Raw genomic sequence first — 12,606 nt, forward strand, 5'->3', positions numbered from 1 at the left:
ACTACACTGACACTCCAACACACACTACATACACTCACGCACACAAAACACACACACACACACATGCATATTGATGCCACACACACACACAGACACACTTTCACACTCTTCACATACGCGGCTGCTACTCTGTTTATTATCTATCCACTTTTACATATTACCTCTACTACCTCGTACCCCTGCACATTGACTTGGTACTGGGACTCCTTGTATATAGTCTCGTTATTTTTATTCTATTGTCACTATTTCCTTTTTTGTTAATTTTTCGTACCTTTTAACTCTGCATTGTTTACAAGTCTACACCTGTTGTATTCGGCGCATGTGACAATACAATTTGATTTGAGGCTAATAGTTTATAACCTGCTATAACCATTGCAAAGTCTTTATGATATATATTTTCTAACATCTAGGAAATATCAATTCCATGTTCTGATTATAATAAATGTTGGGCTCAAAATATATTGAAATGTAAAATTAAAATAGTAAATGATTAAAACATGTCCCTTCATTTTTCAAGGAAAGCTGGCCAATATATTAAAAGATACACATGCATTTGCCAGTTGTAGTTCAAATAAGTTATATGGCAAGTTGACTCCAGTTCAACTGCTCCCAGGGCACTGTGGTATATCAATGCGTTCCGATGACTGATTTCTGGGAACGGTACCGACCTTCTGTCCAGCAGAAGCCATGAGACTCAACGGCTGAACCAGCTGCTTAAACACATGGATGCAATTAAAGCAGAGCCGTATGGTCGTCAAACCAAACCAACGGTTTATTATTGTTAGTTTAAAGGGAGGAGGAAAGAGGTTTTAGATGGCTGGTTTTAGATGACATGCAAGTTTATTTCTCTCTATTATATTTTGTATAATACAGATTTCAATTACATTTACATTTACGTCATTTAGCAGACGCTCTTATCCAGAGCGACTTACAAATTGGTGCATTCACCTTATAGCCAGTGGGATAACCACTTTACGATGTTTTTTTTTTGGGGGGGGGGGGGGGGGGGGGTGGGTTGGGGTAAGGGGGGGGGGGGGGGTAGGAGGATGTCATATATTGAAAATAAGTTATTCCTGATATGATCATCAAATGTTATAGGATTTAGGGAAATATATTAAAATGTATTATAAACAAGTTCATTAAATAGTTTTTCTCCTGCTATACTAGGCATTTTATTTCCACTTTCAGATGATGTCTTATAAATAGTATAGCGATCATTGCAGTTACAGTTGAAGTCGGAAGTTTACATACACCTTAGCCAAATACATTTAAACTCAGTTTTTCACAATTCCTGACATTTAATCCTAGTAAAAATTCCCTGTCTTAGGTCAGTTAGGATCACCACTTTATTTTAAGAATGTGAAATGTCAGAATAATAGTAGAGAAAAAGATTTATTTCAGCTTTTATTTCTTTCATCACATTCCCAGTGGGTCAGAAGTTTACATACACTCAATTAGTATTTGGTAGCATTGGCTTTAAATTGTTTAACTTCGGTCAAACGTTTCGGGTTCCACAAGCTTCCCACAATAAATTGGGTGAATTTTGGCACATTCCTCCTGACAGAGCTGGTGTAACTGAGTCAGGTTTGTAGGCCACCTTGCTCGCACACGCTTTTTCAGTTCTGCCCACACATTTTTTATAGGATTGAGGTCAGGCCTTTGTGATGGCCACTCCAATACCTTGACTTTGTTGTCCTTAAGCCATTTTGCCACAACTTTGGAAGTATGCTTGGGGTCATTGTCCATTTGGAAGACCCATTTGCGACCAAGCTTTAACTTCCTGACTGATGTCTTGAGATGTTGCTTCAATATATCCACATAATTTTCCTTCCTCATGATGCCATCTATTTTGTGAAGTGCACCAGTCCCTCCTGCAGCAAATCACCCCCACAGCATGATGCTGCCACCCCCGTGCTTCACGGTTGGGATGGTGTTCTTCGGCTTGCAAGCAACCACCTTTTTCCTACAAACATAACGATGGTCATTACAGCCAAACAGTTCTATTTTTGTTTCATCAGACCAGAGGACATTTCTCCAAAAAGTATGATCTTTGTCCCCATGTGCAGTTGCAAACCGTAGTCTGGCTTTTTTCTGGCGGTTTTGGAGCAGTGGCTTCTTCCTTGCTGAGCGGCCTTTCAGGTTATGTCGATATACAGTGAGGGAAAAAAGTATTTGATCCCCTGCTGATTTTGTACGTTTGCCCACTGACAAAGAAATGATCAGTCTATAATTTTAATGGTAGGTTTATTTGAACAGTGAGAGACAGAATAACAACAACAAAAATCCAAAAGAATGCATGTCAAAAATGTTATAAATTGATTTGCATTTTAATGAGGGAAATAAGTAATTGACCCCCTCTCAATCAGAAAGATTTCTGGCTCCCAGGTGTCTTTTATACAGGTAACGAGCTGAGATTAGGAGCACACTCTTAAAGGGAGTGCTCCTAATCTCAGCTTGTTACCTGTATAAAAGACACCTGTCCACAGAAGCAATCAATCAGATTCCAAACTCTCCACCATGGCCAAGACCAAAGAGCTCTCCAAGGATGTCAGGGGCAAGATTGTAGACCTACACAAGGCTAGAATGGGCTACAAGACCATCGCCAAGCATCTTGGTGAGAAGGTGACAACAGTTGGTGCGATTATTCGCAAATGGAAGAAACACAAAAGAACTGTCAATCTCCCTCGGCCTGGGGTTCCATGCAAGATCTCACCTCGTAGAGTTGCAATGATCATGAGAACGGTGAGGAATCAGCCCAGAACTACACAGGAGGATCTTGTCAATGATCTCAAGGCAGCTGGGACCATAGTCACCAAGAAAACAATTGGTAACACACTACGCCGTGAAGGACTGAAATCCTGCAGCGCCCGCAAGGTCCCCCTGCTCAAGAAAGCACATATACAGGCCCGTCTTAAAAAGCACATATACAGGCCAATGAACATCTGAATGATTCAGAGGAGAACTGGGTGAAAGTGTTGTGGTCAGATGAGACCAAAATCGAGCTCTTTGGCATCAACTCAACTCGCCGTGTTTGGAGGAGGAGGAATGCTGCCTATGACCCCAAGAACACCATCCCCAGGTGGAAACATTATGCTTTGGGGGTATTTTTCTGCTATGGGGACAGGACAACTTCACCGCATCAAAGGGACGATGGACGGGGCCATGTACCGTCAAATCTTGGGTGAGAAACTCCTTCCCTCAGCCAGGGCATTGAAAATGGGTCGTGGATGGGTATTCCAGCATGACAATGACCCAAAACACACGGCCAAGGCAACAAAGGAGTGGCTCAAGAAGAAGCACATTAAGGTCCTGGAGTGGCCTAGCCAGTCTCCAGACCTTAATCCCATAGAAAATCTGTGGAGGGAGCTGAAGGTTCGAGTTGACAAACATCAGGCTCGAAACCTTAATGACTTGGAGAAGATCTGCAAAGAGGAGTGGGACAAAATCCCTCCTGAGATGCGTGCAAACCTGGTGGCCAACTACAAGAAACGTCTGACCTCTGTGATTGCCAACAAGGATTTTGCCACCAAGTACTAAGTCATGTTTTGCAGAGGGGTCAAATACTTATTTCCCTCATTAAAATGCAAATCAATTTATAACATTTTTGACATGCGTTTTTCTGGATTTTTTTGTTGTTATTCTGTCTCTCACTGTTCAAATAAACCTACCATTAAAATTATAGACTGATAATTTTTGTCAGTGGGCAAACATACAAAATCAGCAGGGGATCAAATACTTTTTTCCCTCACTGTAGGACTCGTTTTACTGTAGATATAGATACGTTGTACCTGTTTCCTCCAGCATCTTCACAAGGTCCTTTGCTGTTGTTCTGGGATTGATTTGCACTTTACGCACCAAAGTACGTTCATCTCGAGAAGACAGAACGCGTCTCCTTCCTGAGCGGTATGACGGCTGTGTGGTCCCATGGTGTTTATACTTGCATACTATTGTTTGTACAGATGAATGTGGTACCTTCAGGCGTTTGGAAATTGCTCCTTGGCTGATTTCTTTTGATTTTCCCATGATGTCGCGCAAAGAGGCAGAGTTTGAAGGTAGGCCTTGAAATACATCCACAGGTACACCTCAAATTGATTCAAAGGATGTCAATTAGCCTATCAGAAGCTTCTAAAGCCATGACATCATTTTCTGGAATTTTCCAAGCTGTTTAAAGGCACAGTCAACTTAGTGTATGTAAACTTCTGACCCACTGGAATTGCGATACAGTGAATTATAAGTGAAATAATCTGTCTGTAAACAATTGTTGGAAAAATTACTTGTGTCATGCTCAAAGTAGATGTCCTAACCAACTTGCCAAAACTATAGTTTGTTAACAAGAAATGTGTGGAGTGGTTGAAAAACGAGTTTTAATGACTCCAACCTGAGTGTATGTAAACTTCCGACTTCAACTGTATATATGTTTTATTAAGCCTTACATATTTGTGTAAAAGCACTAGAAAAAAATCAAGATCCACAATTAGTTTATGATATTGTCCACCAATAGATCCTTTCCCTGAATGTACAGACCCCATGTTCTGAGAAAACAGAAGACATAGCTTTGCATATTACATTTCATACATGTGTTATGATCAGTTTTCATATAGAAAATCTATACCCTTGATGAGTCACTGATGATGAGTGCTAGGTAGCTGGAATGGTTGTGTTTGGGAGATGGAGTGTAAAAGATGAAATCATTAGTTTACAGTGAGAGCTGCTGTAGTGAAGGTATGTTATTCTCTCCAGGGTACCTCTCTGGCTTTCATTAGAAAAACAAGACTCACACACACACACAGATTCCCTTCATTTGTGATGTATTTTTATTTCATTTTTTTGACTGTACTAGTTATTGCAATCTGGTTAATTCACATTTAAAAAGCAGACATCATCCAGTTGCACTGAAATTGATGATATTCATTTTTACAATAACCTTTAGGTCCATAGATTGGAAAATCCAATCAAACCATTATGTTTTCTCAACTTTATTTTGTTTTATGTCTTTTTATTTTGTAATTACAAAAAAGAAAATATGTAACAATAATAATAAAAAGGAGGAAAACTCAGAAATATTACGACTGGCAAACAATCACAACACAGCACAGGTACCTATTTACTGCAAGGGACAAAAACAAAAGAAGAAAACATATGCAAAAAAAGGAGCAAAGAATTGGCACCTATGAAGTTTGATACAAGAAGCAACAGAGGCCAAGGTAAGGGAAGCATTTCTAGAGACTAAAATCAGACAGAGGGCCTTTCTTTTTCTCTCCCGTTTTTTCATTTTGTAAAAAAAAAAAAAAACTCACAACCGGGAAGCAGGGACGATAAAAAATACTGCACGTACAATACCTTTTCTCTCCTTCATCTCCTTTTACTCTCCTTTTCTTTTTTAATAGCATATCCCATTAATATTCATTCCCCACTGCTCGTAATAGCTGCGCCTGGTGGCGGAATCGTTAGAGTTTTACATGTGAGTAGCAAATGACACTTTGATTGGCTGTGATGTTGAAATGGTCCCCTCCCACCGGGCCTGGGTCGGGGTTCTGGGCTGAGCTGGGAGTCCTGCCGGGCCCAGTCTCACTGCGCGTGCTGGCTCAGTGTGTGGTTCTGGAAGGGAAGAGAGGAGAACACATGAGGAGAGAAATAATAAGCTACGTGCCCCCACAGCCACTTACCCCCCTCACGCTATCCCTCTCTTTATACACAACAGTCATGTCTGTCTGTCCATTGGAGGGCCCCAGCCTCCTGTAACATGAACTACCTGCTCTCCACACACACACACACACACAACATTTCTATTCATCTTACATAGAGCTGCAGATAAACACAACAGTCATATTATATTAATCCATGGCAACATGAAACAATGATTTGTTTATTCAGATTTTTGAGGCATGCATCCCTTTTGATATTCTTATAAATATTTGAAAACACCACCTCAATACCTTATGAGGCCCACATTCCAACGGCCCTCGAGCGCAACACATAAATTCATAACGCACGAAACACCTTTAACAAAACTAAATTCATAACACCACCGGAAACAACAGCAGGAGCCTAGATTCTCTGCACACCTCAACCAGAGGGTATAACTTCACAAACCAAACCAGATCTGATGTGAAGAGTTACATTTACAACCACAGCAGATATGGGGCTCCCAGAGGCCTGTGTGTTAGGGACATTTCTGGTAGGCTGGCTGGTTCCTCTGTGCTCTCCCCTGGACCATAAACCCAATTCCCAAGGAAAGCTCAGCAATCATCCCCCTCTTCCCGCTAAAAGCTGCTTTCCAAGATTAATCTCTCACAGAAAGATAGACCCATGTGTTTGTGCACCACTATGAAAAAAGGGGGAAAATCTGAAGGATTAAACATGGTTTTCCGTTGATAAATACTTATTCTTATTCTTTGGCCCTTATCTTGGTGCGCATATTTTGCACACAACTGTTGGCAGAGCCGGGCTGCACTAGTTCAGCAGAGGAGACCAAGCGCCCAGTCCAGGTCTTAAAGCCTTCAACTGTCTGATTGCAGCCATTCAGAGCCAGTCTTTATTTTCCTCTTTCAGTCTCTCTTGCTCTTTCGCCCTCTTTTCCTGCGCCCCTCCCCCGCGTATGTGAGCGGGAACATGCACAAGAGAGGCTCTCAAGTGAGGAGCCGTATCTCACTGGGAGCCACTGACCCCATTATGAGAGCAAACCACTTCTCTCTCTCTGAGCCACACTGCCTACAGTTCTGCCCCCCTCCAACAGAGGTCAGGATTGGCTCTCCCTCTGCCTGCTTCTCCTGTTTGTCAGGCCACAACAGACTGGAGAGCTCCAGCCAGAGGGGAGGCGGAACATTTTAGACAAAACAGAATACTAGACCTGGATTTCATCATCATCACCTAAATGCACATCAGTCGTATCTGTGCTTGCTTTGAGTGTACTGTGCCCTTCTGTGATTTTTTGAATGCTGCCTTGCGTTATCTTTGTAAGGGAATATGTTTTTGAGAGAGAGAGAGAGACAGAGACAGAGACAGAGACAGAGAGAGAGAGAGAGAGAGAGAGAGAGAGAGAGAGAGAGAGAGAGAGAGAGAGAGAGTGTGAGTGCATGTTCCCCCCCCCCCCCCCCCCAGGTTTCCAGGGTTTTGCTGGTGTGTATTGATTTGCAGAAGGATGGGATTGAGAGGCAGTGGCTACTCCCTGGTGTCCTGGGTTACACCAGCACTGCAGTGGCCTGATGGAAACAGCACAGCTAGGGGGAGGAGAGCAGAGCAGAGGAGGAAGGAGCCGCACAAACACCCTCACCTACACTGCTGCACATTCCACAGGATGGACACACCGTTTCACAGACACACACGCACACACACAAAAAGTAGCACTTGTTTAATTTGTTAATCTGTGTTAACATACACACTGTGATGCTGGTCTTAGTTAGCTCTCTTCATTTGAGAGCGGCGTCGGGGGCAGGAGTATTGATCACGCTGCAGGCAATCGATAGTGCGGATGGTGTGTGTCTCTGAATCTGATAATGACTCTCAGTGTGACATCAGTCCTATGCAGCTGTAATTGATATATTCTCCAGGATGAGGAGATCGAGGGCTCTGCTCTCACTCTTTAAACAGGTGGGGACTGGAGACGGAGACCACAAACACACCCCAACATCTCACAGAGGAACACACATCACCCCAATACAGTACCTGACAAACACTATCACTTAAACCCCTACAAACTTAAGAACCAACCTCATCCTCCTGTCTCGGACGGCACCACATCTCTGGCCAACTCCACATTACAGACATCTAATAACAGACATCACATTTCAACTCCCTCCCTGCCTGGTGGATCAAAACAGCCAAGACAAAGCCATCTAGTGTACAAGATAACCTAGCCACTGTACTAACAAAGGCAAGACATCATTGACAGTGTTATCCCTTTGTATTGTACCATCAAACTAAACGGAGAGCCTGCTCTCATGTCACCGTGTAGCAGGGGGACACTGTGTGATGGATGGAACAGTGCCCCTCTGCAGGGGGAGGCTGTGCAGTGGGCAGAACAGCCCCTCACTGCTCAGTCAATATCTACGCTGTCATTGTTTTCCTAAACTGGTTATAAAAGAGAGGCTAAATCCTGCCGAGCTGTGGGCTCATGGGAAATATGGCCCAGTCGCATTACTAATGCAGAGACTGCGAGACTGCTGCACACACACGGGGGGGGGGGGGGGGGGGGGCTGGAGATAAAGATAAAGGAAAATCAAATCTATGTTTCCAACACAGTGCTTTTTCTAACCGTGTTAACAACGCGTGAGGACCTGGACAGGGCTGCCATCATGTCACTTTCAATAAGGCGTCTGAGGTGCCGCCGCAGGGCCCCCTGGCCCCTCCCGGCACCTGGCTCTGTGGCGCCCCCTGGGGAGCAGGGAGGAGTGGGGAGACTCAAAGATGTCAGTTCACTAGGCGTCCTCTAGCAAACACAGGAATCGACTGTTCTGTACACAAGGGGTTGGAACCGAAAACCGGAAAATAATGACATTTTACAAGGAACAGAATCAGAACCGGGAACGAAAGTCATCAAAAAGCTTTTTTTTTCAGTCCCACAAAAAACGCAACAAGGTGCCTATGCAAAGCCCTCACTCTGTCACTCAGAAACTTGTTCCAGTGTCTCCCTGCCAGCTGAAAATCTTTGGCAGTGTGTGTGCGCGTGTGCAGGCAACCTGCCCATTCCCCTTCGAAGCTTAAGCTACTGTAGCCTACTGACGTTACAAGCATGATTCAGAAATTAGGGATAAATGTTTCATTAGAGAAGAATGAGTTAACTTTTTCAGTGCTAATTACGGATACTATAGTTATCACGTTTCACATTGGATTTATTAACTACTGAAAGGTAAGACGTGTTTTTAATTCAGGTGCCACTCTGCACACACACGCTTGTTAGCGCTGTTCCAACTTTAAGCCACCTGTCAGAAGTTCAAAGACATTCAAAGTTCCTCCATAGAAGCCGCTCCTCTGTAGGTATAATTCTGTGGCTTCATTCAGATAATGCAGGGTAGGAAACCCTGGTCCTGGAGTGCCGCTTCATGTTTTTGATTTAACCGATCTGGAAGACCAGGTGTGTTGAATTTAGGCAATCCCTGAAGCGATCAAATAGCTTGGTTGGTCAGGTGTGGTGCCTAGTTGGAACAAAATCCTGCAGTACCTGCAGCACTCCAGGAACAGAGTTGCCTACCCGAGATGATGCTGGTCATAACAATGCCCAGCGCTTCAAGCCAAGCCTCCTCCTCTTCCCTCTCTCGCGCTCTCCCCACCCACAAAATTTCAGTCACATCTCGCGCCCTACACTTGTCTGTCCATCGCAGCTGATAGCGCCCATGCAGCTGCCTAGGCTAGAACACCCAGTGCCTATAGAAAGTCTACACCCCCTTTGGATTTCTTCACATTTTATTGTGTTACAAAGTGGGATTAAAATCGATTTAATTGTCAACGATCTACCCAAAATAATATGTCAAAGTAAAAAAGTATAATAAAAAAATATATATATTAATGAAGAATAAAACACTAATATATCTTGATTTGATAAGTATTCACACCCCTGAGTCAATAGAACACCTTTGGTAGCAATTACAGCTGTGAGTCTTCTTGGGTAAGTCTCATAAGAGCTTTGTACACCTGTATTGTGCAATATTTCCCCATTTCTATTTTCATAATCCTTCAGGCTCTGTCAAGGTGTTGGGGATCATGGCTAGACAGCAATTTTCAAGTCTTGCCATAGATTTTCAAACAGATTTAGGTAAAAACTGTAACTTGGCCACTCAGGAAAATTCACAGTCTTCTTTGTAAGCAACTCTAGTGTAGATTTGGCTTTGTGTTGTAGATCCAGTTCACAGAATGGCGCCGGAGAAGATGGCTGCCGTTTTACAGCCCTCTAACCAATTGTACTATTATGTGTGTTTTTCCGCGTTATTTGTAATTTATTTTGTACATAATGTTTCTGCCATCGTCTCTTATAACCAAAAAGAGCTTCTGGATATCAGGACAGCGATCACTCACCTCGTATTGGATGAATAATTTTTCTTCAATACTATTAGCCAATCTTCAATCATTGGAAAATAAATTGGATGACCTAAGATTACGGTTATCCTACCAACGGGACATTAAAAACTGTAATATCTTATGTTTCACCGAGTTGTGGCTGAACGACGACATAGATAACATACAGCTAGCGGGCTATACGCTACATCGGCAGGATAGAACGGCTGACTCCGGTAAGACAAGGGGTGGCGGTCTGTGTATATTTGTAAACAACAGCTGGTGTACAAAATCAAATACTAAGGAAGTATTGAGGTTTTGCTCGCCTGAGGTAGAGTATCTTATGATAAGCTGTAGACCACACTATTTACCAAGAGAGTTTTCATCTATATTTTTCATAGCTGTCTATTTACCACCACAAACCAATGCTGGCATTAAGATTGCACTGAATGAGCTGTATAAGGCCATAAGTCAACAGGAAAACGCTCATCCAGAGGCAGCGCTCCTAGTGGCCGGGGAATTTAATGCAGGGAAACTTAAATCCATTCTACCTAATTTCTACCAGTATGTTAAATGTGCAACCAGAGGAAAAAAAACTCTAGACCACCTTTACTCCACACACAGAGACGCATACAAAGCTCTCCCTCGCCCTCCATTTGGCAAATCTGACCATAACTCTATCCTCCTGATTCCTGCTTATAAGCAAAAACTAAAGCAGGAAGCACCAGTGACTCAGTTAATAAAAAAGTGGTCAGATGACACATATGCTAAACTACAGGACTGTTTTGCTAGCACAGACTGGAACATGTTCCGGGATTCTTCAGATAGCATTGAGGAGTACACCACATCAGTCACTGGCTTCATCAATAAGTGCATCGATGATGTCATCCCCACAGTGACCGTACGTACATACCCCAACCAGAAGCCATGGATTACAGGAAACATCCGCACTGAGCTAAAGGGTAAAGCTGCCGCTTTCAAGGAGCGGGACTCTAACCCGGACGCTTATAAGAAATCCCGCTATGCCCTCCGACGAACCATCAAACAGGCAAAGAGTCAATACAGGACTAAGATTGAATCGTACTACACCGGCTCTGACGCTTGTCGGATGTGGCAGGGCTTGAAAACTATTACAGACTACAAAGGGAAGCAAAGCCGCGAGCTTCCCAGTGACACAAGCCTACCAGACGAGCTAAACCACTTCTATGCTCGCTTCGAGGCAAGCAACACTGAAGCATGCATGAGAGCACCAGCTGTTCCGGATGACTATGTGATCACGCTTTCTGTAGCCGATGTGAGTAAGACTTTTAAGCAGGTCAACATTCACAAGGCCGCAGGGCCAGACGGATTACCAGGACGTGTACTCCGAGCATGTGCTGACCAACTGGCAAGTGTCTTCACTGACATTTTCAACATGTCCTTGACTGAGTCTGTAATACCAACAGGTTTCAAGCAGACCACCATAGTCCCCGTGCCCAAGGACACTAAGATAACCTGCCTAAATGACTACCGACCCGTAGCACTGACGTCTGTAGCCATGAAGTGCTTTGAAAGGCTGGTCATGGCTCACATCAACACCATTATCCCAGAAACCCTAGACCCACTCCAATTTGCATTCCGCCCCAACAGATCCACAGACGATGCAATCTCTATTGCACTCCACACTGCCCTTTCCCACCTGGACAAGAGGAACATCTACGTGAGAATGCTATTCATTGACTACAGCTCAGCATTCAACACTATAGTGCCCTCAAAGCTCATCACTAAGCTAAGGATCCTGGGACTAAACACCTCCCTCTGCAACTGGATCCTGGACTTCCTGACGGGCCTCCCCCAGGTGGTAAGGGTAGGTAACAACACATCTGCCACACTGATCCTCAACACGGGGGCCCCTCAGGCGTGCGTGCTCAGTCCCCTCCTGTACTCCCTGTTCACCCATGACTGCATGGCCAGGCACGACTCCAACACCATCATTAAGTTTGCCGACGACACAACAGTGGTAGGCCTGATCACGGACAATGATGAGACAGCCTATAGGGAGGAGGTCAGAGACCTGGCCGTGTGGTGCCAGGATAACAACCTCTCCTTCAACGTGACCAAGACAAAGGAGATGATTGTGGACTACAGGAAGAAAAAGAGGACTGAGCACGCCCCCATTCTCATCGACGGGGCTGTAGTGGAACAGGTTGAGAGCTTCAAGTTCCTTGGTGTCCACATCACCAACGAACTATCATGGTCCAAACACACCAAGACCGTCGTGAAGAGGGCACGACAAAGCCTATTCCCCCTCAGGAGACTGAAAAGATTTGGCATGGGTCCTCAGATCCTCAAAAAATTATACAGCTGCACCATCGAGAGCATCCTGACTGGTTGCATCACCGCCTGGTATGGCAACTGCTTGGCCTCCGACCGCAAGGCACTACAGAGGGTAGTGCGTACGGCCCAGTACATCACTGGGGCTAAGCTTCCTGCCATCCAGGACCTCTATACCAGGCGGTGTCAGAGGAAGGCCCTCAAAATTGTCAAAGACTCCAGCCACCCTAGTCATAGACTGTTCTCTCTGCTACCGCACGGCAAGCGGTACCAGAGTGCCAAGTCTAGGTCCAAAAGACTTCT

The 12,606-nt window shown here is 44.2% G+C and overlaps 1 protein-coding gene across 1 annotated transcript in view; it reads right to left on the reverse strand.

Moving 5' to 3' along the window:
* Nucleotides 1-5,568: 5,568 nt before the first annotated feature.
* LOC311135335 (zinc finger protein 423-like) overlaps nt 5,569-12,606 on the reverse strand; it is a gene marked incomplete at its 3' end in the record, with an annotated part of 124,026 nt that continues 116,988 nt past the window's right edge. Inside the window, exons 8-9 of the mRNA XM_084169280.1 lie at nt 8,255-8,373; nt 5,569-5,598 (exon numbers count right to left, since the gene is read on the reverse strand). Coding sequence (XP_084025406.1) covers nt 5,569-5,598; nt 8,255-8,373 — 149 coding nt within the window. The remainder of the gene's footprint in view (nt 5,599-8,254; nt 8,374-12,606) is intronic.

Source organism: Coregonus lavaretus, assembly GCF_964263955.1.
Source record: "Coregonus lavaretus genome assembly, chromosome: 9".
Taxonomy (NCBI): domain Eukaryota; kingdom Metazoa; phylum Chordata; class Actinopteri; order Salmoniformes; family Salmonidae; genus Coregonus; species Coregonus lavaretus.